Here is a 17,500-nt window from a genome sequence, read left to right as displayed (position 1 = left end):
TCATTAAAACTATTGGTAACATACAGATCACAAGAAACGGTAGTTTAATGCCAAGTATGAATCCCATGTGCTTACTGCAAAAACAAAATTTCACTCTAGTTTCATTAGAAAAAAAATAAATAAATAAAAAAGTGTTTCCGATATAATACAACTATGGACTCATCCATTCAACATTAACTGTATAAAAACATGGATAAATTTTGAGCATTTAGTTTGCATAAAAATATGAAAATAATAATCTTCATAGAACACAGTACAAAGATTATATCTTTATGTAATGATTTTCGAAACATTTGCCGGAGTATTTGTTATTGGTTGCTGAATCACACAACACCAAGTATAAAGTCGGTTACTTACAACTTTAAGTACCTAAGCGAACAACAATAACTCAACACCTAAGCTCTTACATTTTATGTATAAAAACCTTATGAAATATCTTATTACAAACATCTTAAAGTAGTCTCTTTTCTCAATCCATACCATCTCAACAAATCCTAACCTTGTCCAAAACAAGAAAAGGAATCACTGGTTAATTTGCAATCATTCAAACGATAAGAGTCTTGTACAAAAATTACCGGTACAATATAACATGCTTGTTATACAATATTTACAATTTTGGAAAATGCCTAGGTGAAGAACTACTGGTAAATGCTTGGGCACATAACCACTGGGTAAAAACCTGGCCATACAACCATGACCAATGTTTAGGATGCTTTTCACTGGTACAGGATTCTATAACATTCAATGGACGTATACAGAGAATCTCTGTAAATTTGACAATTTTCAACCACTACATTGTATTCAGAATTTGGCTACATATTTGGTTTTTCAAGTGGAAATGTACTATCACTGGTTCCATTCAATCAAATAAAAAAAATAAAGACTAAGTAGAAATATAGATGTATCTACTCAATACCACTAATTGGTAACAACGTAAGTGTTTAAAGAAAATGTGCAACACTAAATCTAGTAGGTGGTAACTTCCCCTCAACCTAATTTTATATAACAAAAACACAACCTTCTTCCAGATGGTTGGAAGATTAATCACCTAAACCTCTAGGTGGATTGCTTGGTAACAATAATCAAACTGGCATAAACAAATATAAGTTGTTCCCTTTGGACCACATGTTGTCATCATGTGTAAATAAAGGTGTTATATAACATCACATTGTGGGCAAAAACACAATTCTGCCACCACCTGCATGCCTTTTGTTTCTTTGATCACAATAACCATCAAACATACACACTCTGCTCAAGTATTAAAAATACTTGTAAGACATATTTCATGATTGCCATTCTCATCTCTTGACTGAGATCATTTTCATGGTTTACCCAATTTTTTGTTAATCATTTAACAATTTCAAATTTCAAAATGTAAACAAGAAATAATAAAACAAAAATAAATACCATAAATAGGTTAGTATAAAAGCTCTTTCTAAGGCTTGCAGATACAACTGCTTGCTTCAAAAGGCCATGTGAAAAGATTCTGCAAAAAGCAGAAATGGTAATACCTCCATTTCAATGCTTTCTTTCTAGGGTTGTTTGTTTTCTTAAATACAAGTACATCAATAAAAAAATATTTACATCAACCATCTGTCTTCATATTTCATTAAAGCAAAGTATTCCTCTAAGCTTGAGGATGGTCAAGCATATTTGTGCAACAAAACATTCCATTTTCATCATACTCACACATACCTTAAGACACTTGGAAAACTTATCACCCCACATGATAAGGAGCATAAGTCCTGCTAAGAAAGCTTACACACTGGGAAAAATGACAAGAGCACCAGAGTTAGTCACAAAAAGTTGTCATAATTACTATCCAACACTAGCAGGAGACTTCACTGCCACAACAGACATGAGTGGGAGTACAAGAAGTTCCAAAAGCTACCAACACTGCAAAAGGCAATACTTGGTTCAACGGTTAAAGGAGTAACTGATGCTGCCAATGTGGCAGATCAGAGGGCACACTTGGTTTGGGTAACTTGAGCAAGAGATCTAATCTTGTGTCAAGACATAGCCTAAATGCGACTCGAGCATTACAGCAAAAGGAATCTGGAACACCAAGATAATCAGGTAGAGAGACATGCCATCACCTACCTCTTTACACTCTCTTAAGAGTTTTAGGCAATACAAATATTACAAGCCTTTCAAGTCAAACAGTACTTTATATCACTTCTGAAAGTGGAATTTGCTGCTATGATATTAATAATAAATCAATAATAAAAATAATGATGATGATGATGATAATAATAATATCAATTATAATAATAATGATGATAATAATAATAATATCTTAACAAAAGTAATAATAATAATAATAATAATAATAATAATAATAATAATAATAATAATAATAATAGTAGTAGTAATCAATAATAATAATAATAATAATAATAATAATAATAATAATAATAATAATAATAATAATAAAGACAAAACAAAAAATGATTAACAAGTATCATTGTGACTGGCATTGTAATAACTTTGAAAAAATCATATATTAATCCGGACCCATGCCAGATCATAAGGGAGGCATTATACATCTCTACTATTGAGTTCCAATCATTTTCTGAAATGAATTTCTACACCAGACAATTCCTGTTTGGTACACAAAAAACATATTCCTTATCTTTGGCATGGTAAATTAGTTAGCCACGTAGCAGTTGTAATAGTGACACGACTACCTGCCTATCTCCGGGTTTTCCTTGCTCTACATCGCAGCTTGTTCTTTGGCCTTGAAATTCACTTGTCAAGCTTATCGATGACCATTCTTCTTGTGTTGGTACATGTCATATTTTGTACGAAACAATGCCCCGCACGTGCATGAAAAGGGTTCTTTGCCTGAAAAAGGTTAGGAAAGTTTTATACTAATGATGATGATGATAATTTAAACAAAAACTACTTTATATATGACAACTCCATTAACCTGTTGCCAATGGAGCTGTTTTGGCTCCAAATGGTCAGGATATTTCAAACACATAAGACTAACGCATTAGGGTTTTTAACTGCTCTGGTTGCGGCCAAGCGTTACGTGACCAATCACCCAGTGCGCCAGCCAGATGGAAAGCCATTGACAAAGAGTTACACATAGAAAATGTAGTATATATGTGAATGAATAACTTCCAATATTTGTCACATTGAACTCTGTTAGTAAAAGTCAAAAATTAACTTGGGATCTGGTAAGCCTAGGTTACTGGTATGATGCTCCATATACAAAAAAATAATAAGTGGGTGTTTCAAAGATTTAACTTCAGAAATCACTAATTGGCTACTCATCCACCTGTCTCATGTTATTTTAAGTGTGGAAATACATTTATCTTTTATGGCCAAATTATTATACATGAATACATAATATGTAACATGTAAATTGTGTAAAAAAATAGTTAAAACATTTGGAATTACATTTTGAAATCAACTTCTTTGGACAAATTCATTTATATTTACATAGGTCAATTTACTAAAATATTTAAAAGATAAAATATGCCATAGCAATTATTATTCATAAAACTGATAAAGATTATCTTGGTTATTTAATCTTTCACTTCAAAACTTACATTTGTTATAATAACTACAAGCATACCAGCCACAAAAGACAGAAAAAAAGCAAGTGTTAGCTGTCAATAATATATATGTTATATTTGCATAATGCTGCTCCCATCAGCTAGACTACAAACACCCACAGCAACTAAGCACAAGAACTCTCCCAGTGCGATGCCACGCTACGCCTCTACAAGCACTTTCCACCTGCCAGCTTCAATGGGGTGATAATCGGAGATTTTTCTACATGTTTTCATTATTTTCACAAGTGAATAAAAATGTGTCTATACAAATGGAACTCCTATGATTATATGCATACGTAACAATGTAAAACATATGTTCAGAGGGACAGATTATGACATGTTAGGACATCACTCAGAGGGAACAAAATATGATATGATGTCACTTGGTATGAATGGGTTAATATAGATTCAAAACTGTACAAAACTAGTGATGTTTTCCTTGTTCAAATCTGTTGACGTCATAATGAAAGCCATTTATTCACTTTAGTTGATACACTCAACTCATAATTAATTTCTCATGATTTTTCTTTCTCAGGAACTAATACAGAGTACCTTACAATTTCTTGAGGCTTGAAAAAAATATGTGAATTGGACACATTGTTGGTGGGAAAACAGAAAAGCACTTAGCTGATTGCCTTAACCTATTCACACCAGGTGACATGGTATCACTGGGTGGATGAAATCCTATCACATCCCTCAAAATATACGTTTTACATCATTATGTATACATATAATCATAGGAGTTCTATTTCTATAGACACATTTTTATTCACTTGTGAAAATAATGTAAATAAATACAAAAACCTCCTATTATTACCCTGTTGAATCGGGCAAGTGAAAAGTGCTCTAAGAGGCACAGCACAGCAGCTAGCCGGTGGGAGTGGTATTATGCAAATATAAGCCTTGTTGTGAATGGGTTGATTTGTTTCTAATAATTTTATCCTCCCATTTCTACTAAAAATTAGTAACAGAGTAACTTAAATTATCTAATTGATTTTTATTGTAAATATGCTATAAAAATCTAATTATTATCCTGACATAATAATAGTGCAGTAGAAATACACACACAAAAATTCAATATGACTAACTAGCAACTCACAGACCATTGTCTGAAACAAACATAAACATCTCTTCACTTGTTTTTCACACTGAATAGCAATTACCAAAAACAGTGGCTAAACCAATACAACAAGGTATGCCTAAATGAAAAAAAATATTTAGTAGGACAAAATAAATGATAAACAAGAAAAAGAAGTTTAGTACTAATTTCTGACACATCTCGTCTTCCTTTATCATGATTAGTGGATAGTTTCTAGTCCCTTGAGATCTGACACAAAAGTTAGTGATCAGGTAAGATAGCCTGATAGGGATTCTCAAATAAATTGGCTTTGTGTACATCACATCTAAAAACCACGGTAGACAAGAGCTAAGAGGAAAATCCACCCTGGTGACCTCCTAAGTCCTAATCTTTCCTCCTTGCCTTCATCACCTCCACATTACAAATAAGAGCTAATAGAACTTTCCATTCTGTCTCTAATTTCAGATGCATTTGTTCCATTTCCTGAGCTACCTGTCACAGTGCTTTGTCGGTTTCTTAGCCACTAGGTAGCACAGTCGTTAGCGCGCTGACCTCCCATTCCCGTGGTCGGTAGATCAAGCCCTGTCCAAGCTCATGAGTTTCCACTGTCGCCTGGTGGTCACCACCGTGCCTGGGCAATACGGTGGGTAAGGACCAAGCTCAGGTTGAGTCAACACTCATTGGTACATCCTCTCAACAGTCAGCACATGCTGACACAGGAGGGCTCGCTTCAGTGCATATAAGTTCAATGGCACATCTGCTCCACTAACCTAGCTAACGTATCTTCTTGGTTTCTTTCCTCCAACATTTTTTCTGGAAGAGTTTTTTTTGTTTCTTCTGCTGCCATTGGTTTCATAAGCAGGGTGATACATGTTTTTTCCCTTGTGTTTTATATACTTTTCTTGTTTTGTGATCTGCTCTAATGTACTTTTGATTTTATCCATTTGCCTCTGTTTTTCCTCTCTTCTCTCTCTCCTCATAGAGGTTATCAGACTGGTGGGACAAGTTATGAGAACAATTTTTTCTTCAGGGAGGGGTGCTGGACAGTTATGGCAAAGCTATATTGACAAAGTCACTTTTCAGGCAACAGATTTATCAGCAGTGGCAACAAGGGCTGCTTCCATGGGCAAAATCCTATGTGTCTGTGGTCAGATTGTTCACAGAAAATATCACTCAGAAGACCAAAAATTACTGTATGAGACTATAGTGTACATAGATTCTTTGTGTTATTATCAATTTGTGTTATGATTCATTATATGAAAATATTTACTAATGATATAAATCATCTTAACCACTGCAGACTTTGCCAGTCCCCAGGACGGGCACTGGTGTCATCTAAGCGGCAACCCAGATGGGCTTTATATCAGAGCGAGGCAGCTTTTCCAGACATATTGTAACCCCTCTCACTCTTTCATTCACTCATTGTAAAACTAGAGCCATTTTTGTGTTTGTCATTTTTTTGCGTTCTACTGTATTGTAAGACTTATATGTTTCATATGACAGGCCCTATGTTGCAGTTGACAAAAATTGTGCAGTAGGAGAAATAGGGTCCATATCAGCTCATTATTTTCTTTATATCTAGTGTGATAGAAGTATTGCTGATTTATGAGAAGACAAAAAGCAACTTTATCTTTTTGTATGTGTACTGTCGTAAACAAATATGAAAAAAATAACCATCCACAATGAAGATAACATGAAGAGATGGGGAAGAGATAGGAAACCTATGCTTATGACTACAAGTGCCACAGCACAAGGCAGCCTTATTGGCACAGTGAGCCACACTCTCCCAACATCAAATATGGAATGCAGACTATAATCATGTACATCACGACGCCCCAGGGCAGGCCAAAACTTGTGCGTCATGTATGTCACGACAACCATCCACAATAGGTAAATATATATTTGAGAAGTTTTGTGAGTTGCTATGATGGAGAATATTCTGTGGGGCAGGAGGAAAACAATTCCCCTTTTAGAAAAGTGAGATAATTTTCAAGCTTTTGGGACTACAAGTACAAGAATTATAAAAACACACACACACACACCCATACACACATACACACATACACACATACACACATACATACATACACACATACATACATACATACATACATACATACATACATACATACATACATACATACATACATACATACATACATACATACATACATACATACATACATACACACACACACACACACACACACACACACACACACACACACACACACACACACACACACACACACACACACACACACACACACACACACACACAAAAGAAAAGACAGTGCTAAACCATGATTCGCATTTATCTTCAAAAGGAGTTTCCCAAGCTGAAGGACTCCTTTGTTCCCTACTTGCTAACCAAGAGCATAAACTTATCCTGGACTTTATAGCCTGTGCACCCATCAACGAAGATAAAAGAACTGAGCACATCTGGTCACTATGCCAGCCAAGCTGGCGCACTGTGTGACCATTCCTTGTGATACACCCCATGACCACGCTGTAGCAACTTTGTTGCCTGAAACAAGCACCTGTGACTGCAGTTTAAGCCTGTGTCTACTCCATGGCATGCTTCTACTTTTAGTAGCAAGGCCTAGTTGTAATGGCCACTCATTATTCCATGCTGATGCAGTTCATGGCATGACCCTTAATTTTCTGGGAGACCCCAAGACTACTTAGTCTTGCTGCTGTTCACGCTTTTCCTCACACAGCTAGTGATGAGACTGGTTGGAAGCAGCTAGAGGTTGGGATCATCTCCCTTCTACTCCATCTTTGTGGTCAGGAGTGCTCATGGTCAGAGTCCTCACCCCATCTGAGAGGGGAACCTATATTCCCTCACTCTGCCTAGCTGTAGAATGAAGAAAGCTCTCTTTACTCACTTGCTGCTGGGTTCAGTGATTGGCTATACCTGCCTTCTCACTTCACTCAGTACTGTTTAGAACCTTCTGCCAGACTTGCTACTATGGGGATGCAGTGGAGGGAGGTCTCTGCTAAAAAAAATTCGCTATTCCAAAGAAACTTCAAGTCTGCAGCTCATCCCCTTTCCCTTCTTATGGGGTTCATGCCAGTAGGTCTCTTGCCAAATTATATCTTAGCAGTCACAATCTCATTTCCTGCTCATCTGGCTATAACTACCTCTTTTCCTCCCTTCGTTCTTTAACTTAGTGCTAGGAAAGCACTGTTCACTATTTACATGTATTTTGTTTGAGATATTTTATTTTCTGTTGCAGTTCTGTCTATGCTATCAAAATTACATGTTTAAACTGTGATCTCTAATATGGCCACTCCTCCCACTTGACCAAGCCTGCCATTGCTATTCTTAACCGTGTGATCATGTCAACAGCTGGTCTTGTCCAAAGGTCACACCTGATCCCATCACCACTGCTTACATTTTTCCCCATTGCTAGTTCTTGATATCCTCAATTCTTTGTCTCTAAGATGTTCCTATTTCATCTCTCTATCTTCACTCTCAAGGTATCCATCATGCACTGCTTGTACAACATCAACTTGTCTCATTCCGCTATTTCCTGGGGTTTGGCATAACTGATGTATGTTCTGGCTATTACAGGGCCCTTTAGGGGAGTTAATCTAGTGCCCTCTGAAGACTTTGCCAGATTCAGCTACCTTGCACTCTACATTGTTAACCTCAGACCTGGTGCAGACATTTAAGGGCTTGTTTGATGTATTATCCACTCCTGTCTTTAGGTTAACCCATTCGCGCCGGTTGACGTGCTGACACGTGGTCGAAAAAAGCCCCGGACCCGGGTGACGTCCTGGCACGTGCTACATTTTCGGCCCGCGCGCCGGGAGGCCAGTAGCGACGTGCTGAAACGTCCGCATTAGAATGATAGATTATTCTTAGTACAATTCGATTTTCATACTTGATTTGTCTTAGCTACTTTAGTTTATCCTTCTAAATAGTAGAAAATGGGATATAACGTAATATGAATGACGTCTCAGGTACATACGTAATCTTGATTACGGCATGGTGATTTCTGTTTCTGATTTGTTGAATATGATGATCTGAGTCGAAAGACTATCGTAAAATCAATTGTAATTGGCCGAGGAATAAAAAAAAAAAAAAAAAAAAAAATTATATAACATCTTTTTGTTGCCCCACTAAAAGAAAATGACACTTGAAAAAACATTGCTGTTACTTGCATTCACTTGTATGCACATGTATGGTTGTTCATATTCTCTTTCTTTTCGTTTAGGAAGAAAAAAAAAATTGAAAAAAAAAACTATGTTTGTTACCTCACTAGAAGAATGCTTCCACTTCCCATTGGTATTACAACATAGGAGTAAAGAATATGGAAAAAGTTCAATAGAATAACACTAAAAAAACAGTGCTATAACATCTTTTTCGACTGATATACATCCTCTGAACATAGCACTACTTTCTACACATGATTACACTTTAGACGCAATCACGCAAACCATAAGGATAGGGTGGGTGAAAAACGCTCTGCGAGCGTCAGAGCGACCGCGCGCAGCGGGAAAACACCCCGGCACGAACGGTTGCGCGCTTGAAATCTTCCCGGCGTTATCGGGAGTAGGCGAAATTCCGCCCCGGCGTGAATGGGTTAAACATCAGGCCACCCTTACAATCTAGGTAGATGAATTGTAGCAGTTTGTTTACATGGTCATCTACATCATGCAACATCCAATGGCTGGCTAAACTCTTTGAATCTCGCCTAACTTTCATAGTTACTATCAGTCCCCAAGGCTCAGTAAGAAATTTCTCCTTCTGAGTTAATCAGCCTGAGGCTCTAGGATATACATCTTTCATATCTGGCTTCTAAGACTCTTCCTGTGGTTAATTCTTCCTTGGAGAAGTCTACTGTGAAGTAATTGGAGTTGTGTGTAAGTATAATTCTGCACCAGCCTGAATTTGTTACTTGCCCTGTAAGTTTGTTTCCCTAATTTCTTCAGATCTGTTTTTACTGTGGCTATTGCTTGTTTCTTACTATATCGTGATATAAGTATATCTTTCTTAAAAGTAGCTCATTACTTTTTTGCTTTGTTTCTGTTCCTCTCCCTTACTTTCAAGACCTTGTAGGACTAGAAGGTGAAGTATCAGACAAATGGAAAATGCAATTTTTCTGTCTGAGAGGCCAGGTGTATGGATTCCCCTCCCTTCATGTGAGTTATACCTGGGTTATTACATTTAGGTTCTATCTTCTAGTAGGTCTGATGGGGGGAGGAGGAGGAGTAATTGGGACTTTGAAGTTACCATGGTGGATTTTTCACTTATTTTTTGGTCTTCCTTGATTTTTGGATGTGTCATACAACCAGAGTAATCAATTTAGCTGCTTTCTGATTAGGCTATCATATTTTGATCACTATAATCATCCCACCATAGTCCTCCGAAAGATTAAAGAGCACTTTCCATCCGACAGGTCCAAAATATTTCCTAAAAGGGGAATTGATCTTAAATCTATCATAAGAACAATGGTAAAAGATTGATTTTTACCTTCGGCATGCATGATAGCCATGTGTGTCCGCAGGGTGGCAGCATCTCGGTACATCCTTTTGCACGTCGGGCACGGTCTTGGCTCGTGAAAGGCTAGCTTCCGCTGGTATTGTTCTGTGAAACAAATGAAAAAATTAATAACTAGAGATAAAATATTTTTCATTTCTCTTTACTTAGTGTTTTCTTTGTAATACAAAACTGCACATTAATTCATAGTATAAACTAAAGAACCTTCTGCTGTAATTTTGTAATTTTAACCCATTCATGCTGGGGCTTATGTTTGTGTAATGACATTTCCACCAGCTAGATAACAAGCGGACACAGTGACTAGGTATAAGATCTCTCCCAGTGTAATGTCGCACTGTGCCTCTATGAACGTTTTTCACCTGCCTGCTTCAAGGGGGTGATAATCGGAGGTTTTTGTATTTGTTTACATTATTTTCACAAGTGAATAAAAATGCGTTTATACAAATGGAATTCCTATGAATACATAAGGATGTAAAACATGTTTTAAGGGAGAGATTATGACGTGATAGGACAACCATTTTGGTAGATCTATATGTACACCTAAAATGCTATATACAAGACATTATCTACAGCATGGCCTGCTTTAAATAGCTTTGAGATGTTTAATAAAGTGTTTATTCACAGAAGCTTTCTCCATCACAAACAGTATACCAGACATTTTACCTAATGTAGCTTGGACCTCCTGCACCGAGACCAAAGGAGGTTGTATGTAGGGCTGGCTTGGGGAGGTGTCCGTCTGGCTGTTTGTGCTGAGTGTTGCAGTAGGAGTTGTGACAGACGTTGTGCTTGAGCTGGGTGACGTGCAAGAGGGGGAAGCTCCAGTTGATGGTTGTGTGGGGAGGAGGACCTTCTGCACTATTTTGTCACTTAGTGCTGAAAAATCAAACCTTGTAAATCTCTTTCCATTAGAAATTCTAACTATGCACCACACCCCAAGTGTACCAATATATTCAAAATCAAAACCTCGTACATAATTTCTACTTTCAGATCTTTAAAGAATTATCCTGAGATTTTTGTTGAAAGGGTCTTATTTAAAAACAAAAATAAACCATACTGACACATTTTAATAGTTCTGGCCAGCTTGTCAAACAAGCATAAACATTTATAGAAATCATCAGAAATAACTACTATGTCAGAATTAGAAATTCAAATTAGCAATGTCTACCACTCTCAGGCAACCTCAAATTCTATACTTAATGAGTATCCCACACTAAGATATACGTGCAAGATGACTTTTACATGAATATATATGGCCCTATACAAAATTGTAAAGCAGATCTGGCAAAATTGGATATCTATAAGATATTGAAAAACTTTCAGATAACAACATCTTATGAAGGAAATAGAAATAAAGCTCTCAGGTATGGATGATTGATCAATCTAATCAAATTTGGTATCTAAAGAAAAATTCAATGAGATGAATGTAGATGAATGATGTTACAAAAAAGGAAGAGGAAAATGCCTCCTGCATTTATCACTACTTAGGGGTCACAATCTCTATGTGTTTGTAAATGAAGAATTGTGGCCCTTGAAGCTTGATTAATACTTTTACATCTATTATTGTTTAAAATGAGAATGTAGGCTTTGTTTACACAAAGCAAATCATACCAATTTTGCATCCATAATCAAAATAGCATGCAATATATGGAAAAAAATATTTTAAGGTAAAACTACCTTTAAAACATGTTCATGGTTGTTTCAATCACACATCTAGAACTAATAAACCTATATAAAAGTTATCATATCATTTTAAAATGATAACATTTAATAATCATTCAAATATAATTAAAACATCATATTTACCAAAGGGGGAGATAAGGATCGTGTCTGTCTTCATGTTTGTAACAGATGGCAGGATTCCTCTGGTTAACAATGCAGTATAGTTAACACCACCACTTAGAGGAGGCGTTACTGCTGCTGCTGCACTATCTGCTATACTGTCTGTGACTGAGCCACCAGATGCCTTCTCTGGGTTTGTCAAATTTTTTACATAATCTGAATCTCCATTTTCAGGTCTGCTTCCTTCAAAGTCCTCCTATGAAAAAAAAGTGACAAGTGATTTTCCCCCGATGGAAAGCAATACAAAGCATTTCCATCAGATATGATAATAATACTTCTTACATAATCAAATCACATCATAATATTGGATATTATAATGTTAGATATTTCCTGATCAAATACATAGTTAAGCATTATATTATATTATGAAGCTTTTGAATAATCTTACCTCTAAGTACTCTTCCATTTCCTCCTTGATATGGTTGTTTCCATTCATCAGCTTCCCTCTTGTCTTGTCTTTGCTGACTGTCTTTTTCTCTTTAGAGACTTTAGTGCTTTCCTTGTCCTCTTCTTTTTCATCACTAAAATTGGAGTACATATTTAGTCCATCAAAATAAACATGAAGATAACTTTCTCTCTCAACCTACTTCTCTGTCTTTCTTCCCTGCTAATTACTTACTCTTGTTTTCTCTACCTATGTCCCTGTTTATTAGCTATGCAAAACATCAAAACACACCCATCATTCATTCATATTCAGTTTATTTCCCCATTTATCTACTCTGCTAATCCATCCATGTCTGTCTGCCATCAATTCTTTCTCTGTCTCTAAGGTCTCACTCTACTTACCTGTCATCAGTGGCAGGGTTACTGGGGACAGGTGTGGCTGCTAGGCCTGCTTGCGTGGTGGGGGTTAAGCCATTGGTCACAACTGGGGGGGGACTTGCATTTTCTTTTTTAGAAGAAACTGAATTTCTTCTACTCGTCTGTGATTCCTCCTCCATAGGTTCCTTATTAATGCAAATTGTCTCTTGTGTACTGCTAGAGTCTCTGCGTTGCCTCTTGGAAGCAGGTGGTGCATCGCTCTCATATGAAGAGTCTTTTTCACTCTCTGCCTCCTCCTTCTTTGATACAAGGGTGTTTTCTGGTAACTTAATTTCTTTCTCCTCTTCCTCTTCCTCCTCTTCATCATCTTCATAGTCTTCATCTGTGTCTTCTTCACCGGTTGTCTATCAAATATTTCATCATGTCAATAAAAACTTCTTTTTTTTATGCTTCTGAACTTAGAAGTTAGAATGTTTTATTTTCCAAGTGACATTTAGCATTATATAAAATATTTACATAGTAAAAGAACCTATGTCCAAGTAACAAAAAAAAGGTTATATCTCTACTCAAAAAACATTAATAATATTGTGTAAATAGTATGTGCATGAAATTTAAAGTAGCAGTTAATCAACTGTAACTTCTTCCCATTCAAGGAAAAAATGATAAGTGCAAAGAACATTATCATCTATACATCAAATTATTGTTTACATTAATAGAACCTTGCAGTGACATACAAATGCTAAAATGCTAAAAAAACAGAGCCATTTTAAGATCATACCTGTGTACTTGCTAATGCCATGGTAACATGAGTTAATCCAGTCACACTTAGATTGGATGCAGCACTCAAAAGGCTTGGTAACTCTTCTTCCTCCACTACAACTTCCCCACAGTACATGAAATGTAATAAGGCCACAACCTCTCTCCATCCTAAGCCATCCAAAATGATTATAGGGTGGTCACATGGATGATCCTGTTGACAAAAACAGAAGATGGCTTTAGCAGTTTAATTAGGCTTGTAAAGATGATTATTATGGAACAAACCTTGAAAGGTAATTACAATTTAAAATGACAAGGGAGAAGTATAAATTCCACAACAATGCTGTAAACACTTTAATCTTACTTCATGCATTATTTTTTTATAGTGTAAATATTCTTGTTCTAAAGTTGATGGTTGTCTTGGGTAAATAATATTCCCCATGTACAAGAATCTTACTCAACTTTTTATTGATTAACCCATTGCAGACGGAGATAAATTTGCTTGCCCAGCCTCCAGGATAGGTCTTATTTTAGAGAGAGACCGCTTAAACCAATATAATTTGAATCATTCCACTCTCTTTCAGTCGTTCATTGTAAAACTAGAGCGGTTTTTGTGCTTTATTTTTGTGTGTGTTTTATTGAGTTTAGAGACTTATATGTGCCATATGGCAGGCTCTATCAGTGCTGCAGTTGACTAAAATTGTAGTATATTATCCCTATTAGCTCATTATTTTCTTTATACTCAATGTGATAGAAGTATTGCTGTTTTATGGGAGGACAAAAGGCAACTATATTTTTTTCGTATTTTTGTGCTGTCATGAACGAATACGAAACATATAACCACCTACAAAAAAGATAATAAGAAGAGGTAGAGAAGAGGAATGAAACCTGTGCTTGTGACTGTGAGTGCCACAGTGAAAGGCATCCATAGTGGCACAGGAGCACATTTTAGACACTGGGTATGGATTGAGTCACCTTCCTCTTCTCGTTCTGCCTGCACATCCTTCACCAGCGGTACTTTAGAGCAAGGGTTCATCAACTTAGTGTGTGCCATCGCTCTATAGAGACAGTGCTTGCTAGAGACCGTGGATGGGTGCCATTCAAGGCTCTCTCTCCTGCTGGTGCTAGGAAAAAGTGGTGCCATCTAGGTTTTGGACGTTAAGCTAGCACGATATTACAGTAATTATAGTAATTATGACTGCAGTAGCCATCATCACTCATTCCTTTTTCATAGCAAAATAAAATAGCACAGTGATCCAAAATCCCCGAACGTCATGTAGGTCATGATTCCCGTCGTCAGGCCAAAGCTCCTACATCATGTATGTCATGACACCCGTACGCAATGGGTTAAATAGTCAGATATAATGATAGAAAAAAAAAAATAAATAAACAACACAAAATAAGTTTGACTTTATTTTAACCCATTCGCGCCGATTGATTTGCTATCACGGGGTCAAAAAATATCCCTGGACCCGGGGTACGCCCTGAGACGTGGTGCATTTTCTGGCTGAGCTGAAACGTCAGCAATAGATTGCTAGATTGTTCTCAAATATAATCATTTTACATAATTTTTTAGACTGTTATTTTAGTTTAGGTGTTTGAGTTCATAAAATGAGATATAATGGTAAGACAATGACGTCACAGGAAACTACATGATACTGATGACATGGTAATTTCTGCTTCTTGATCGGTTGAATAAAAAGATCCAAATCGAAAAACTATTGTAAAATCAAATATGTTTGGCCAAGAAATAAAATAAAGTTAAAAATTACAAATGCAATACTACTTCTAATTTGTTGATTACCTGTGATATCACGTTATGTCACGTCACAAGGTTCATATACATACTCATATGTGCGTGTATGATTATTCATATTGTTCTTTTCGTTTTGGTAAAAAAAAAAGAAAAAGTATAAAACATGTTTTTTGATGCCCCACCAAGAGATTGCTTCCACTTTCCTTTGGTATTTTCACATAGAAGTGAAGAATATAGGCATAGCTCAATCAAATAAAACTAAAAAGGCATTACTGTAATGTTTTTCAACTAAAATAACTCTCTGAACATGGCAATATTTTTAAGTGCCTTTACATTATAGACGCATTTATGAAAACCATAAGAATAGGGTAGGTAAGAAACGCTCTGAGAGGTTCAGTGCGGCCCCGTGTACAGAGAAAACACCCTGGCATGAAGCGTTGCGCACTTGTTATCTTCCCAGCTTTAGTGGGAGTAGGCGAAAATACGTCCCGTCGTGAATGGGTTATTGGAAATAATTACAGCCTTGTGCGCAAAGATTAAATTTTAACTTTTTCTTCTGATGCAAAGATACTTAAATGTTTGGTGATTATTGGCTGAGTGCTACTGGGAAGCAAAAGAGTGAGAAGGATTCCTACAGTGTACCTCTCTAATCCTTCTTAATTACAAATCCAAATAATCTTATGGGCATGAGTACACACACACACACTCAGTCACTCAACTGGACATACTGCACATGCAAATCAGAAATAATGAAGAACTCTCAGTCAAAATCAAAGATTTGTATTCAACTGAGCCCATACCCTTCTGAAAATCAGTGCACGTCACTGAATACAGTACCAACTTTGCACATACCTTTAGCACCTTTCTGAAGTAAGCACTACAGGCAGAGAGCACTAGTTTGTGGGCTCGTATTGTGCGTCCCTCGCAAGCCACCGTCACATCCAGGAAGTCCTCATCATACCGGAGAGACTCTAATGCCGACGTCACCGAATCACTGTAGTTGTGCCACCGCAGCCAACACCTCCGTGGCTCCCCCATCCTAGAAGAGACCTCAGGGGAGTCAATAATATTCATACTCTGTACTTCTGTTTCAGATCATATATGTGTATGTGTGTGCATGTGCATGTGCATGTATGTACATACATGTATATACCTTTATATTTTTTATATATATATATATATATATATATATATATATATATATATATATATATATATATATATATATATATAAATTCTTAGACATAGACAAATGGATAGACAAAAAAGTAAAAAAAAAAAAATCAATCAAATCTAAGAATAACAATCCTGTAAATACCAAAATACATACAAACTGACATGGACACGGACACAGACACAGACACATGTTATCGTGAAGCATTTGTTATCTTAGTTTCAATTATAATATGTTACCAAATATCAGGCAAATGATAATCCTAAAGTTTGTTTTTGGAACAATATTGTTGCTTTTAATATATTCATTGTATATTCATATCATATAGACAGATGGATAGTTTAGCTGCCTTTCTGGCTGCCTAATCTTGAACTGGGCTTGAATCTGGTGCAACTTTTCTGGTTTTGACACATCAAATGTTGCATGTAGGCTTCATGACATCAAAGTGCGCTTCATTTTCATCAAGCTCCTGTCGACCATGTCTAGAGATATAGTCAAGCTCAAACATGATGTCATATATAAACGAAACAAATGGTTTCAATGGTGTATCACCTCCTGTCCTCAAAAATTATCTCAAAGAGACTGGTAAACAAATACAAAATTAGGTGGATATCATTTGAACTGATACCACATGTGACTAAACTTTGAACTCAATAATTCAGTAAGGTTGAACAACAAATCATGTAAGAATTAGGTAAAGATTACAGTGGGTGTGGAAATGGTTGTAGAAATGTATAGCCCTTATTTATGCATTTTTTTCAACAAAAGTTTTTGAAAAAGACTATCCTAAAGTTTAGAAGTGGACATTACAGAAACACTGATAAAATAAAGTCATCATGCTTGACAAAAACAGTTATCTACATATGACGTTACAACCATAGTCAAACATACATTTTCGAAAAATCATTTAAACCCCATCATTCATGACAAAAATCATATATCTGTGTGTGCGTGAATTTATATATGGTTGTCACATGAGAGCACATGGAATTGTGTTTTCACCTGTTAGTCCACATTGGTATACAAATATACTAGTTGTTACTGCATTTCTTGTGAAGTGTTT

General features: G+C 36.3%; 1 protein-coding gene across 2 annotated transcripts in view; it reads right to left on the bottom strand.

Moving 5' to 3' along the window:
- Positions 1–17,500, bottom strand: part of LOC122258458 (uncharacterized) — an 18,915-nt gene that overhangs the window by 43 nt on the left and 1,372 nt on the right. For both annotated transcript variants that reach the window (XM_043024533.2, XM_043024456.2), the window contains exons 2-9: positions 16,116–16,302; positions 13,530–13,721; positions 12,776–13,155; positions 12,378–12,510; positions 11,954–12,185; positions 10,814–11,023; positions 10,124–10,237; positions 1–2,844 (exon numbers count right to left, since the gene is read on the bottom strand). The exon at positions 1–2,844 is cut by the window's left edge and continues 43 nt beyond it. In XM_043024533.2, the coding sequence (XP_042880467.1) occupies positions 2,759–2,844; positions 10,124–10,237; positions 10,814–11,023; positions 11,954–12,185; positions 12,378–12,510; positions 12,776–13,155; positions 13,530–13,721; positions 16,116–16,301 (1,533 nt within the window). In that variant the 5' untranslated portion in view covers position 16,302 and the 3' untranslated portion in view covers positions 1–2,758. The remainder of the gene's footprint in view (positions 2,845–10,123; positions 10,238–10,813; positions 11,024–11,953; positions 12,186–12,377; positions 12,511–12,775; positions 13,156–13,529; positions 13,722–16,115; positions 16,303–17,500) is intronic.

Source organism: Penaeus japonicus, unplaced genomic scaffold, assembly GCF_977035675.1.
Source record: "Penaeus japonicus unplaced genomic scaffold, GWHDUDI00000001_assembly GWHDUDI00000029, whole genome shotgun sequence".
Lineage (NCBI taxonomy): Eukaryota > Metazoa > Arthropoda > Malacostraca > Decapoda > Penaeidae > Penaeus > Penaeus japonicus.
The sequence above is the reverse complement of the archived record's forward strand: the minus strand, read 5'-3'. Positions and strand labels throughout refer to the sequence as shown.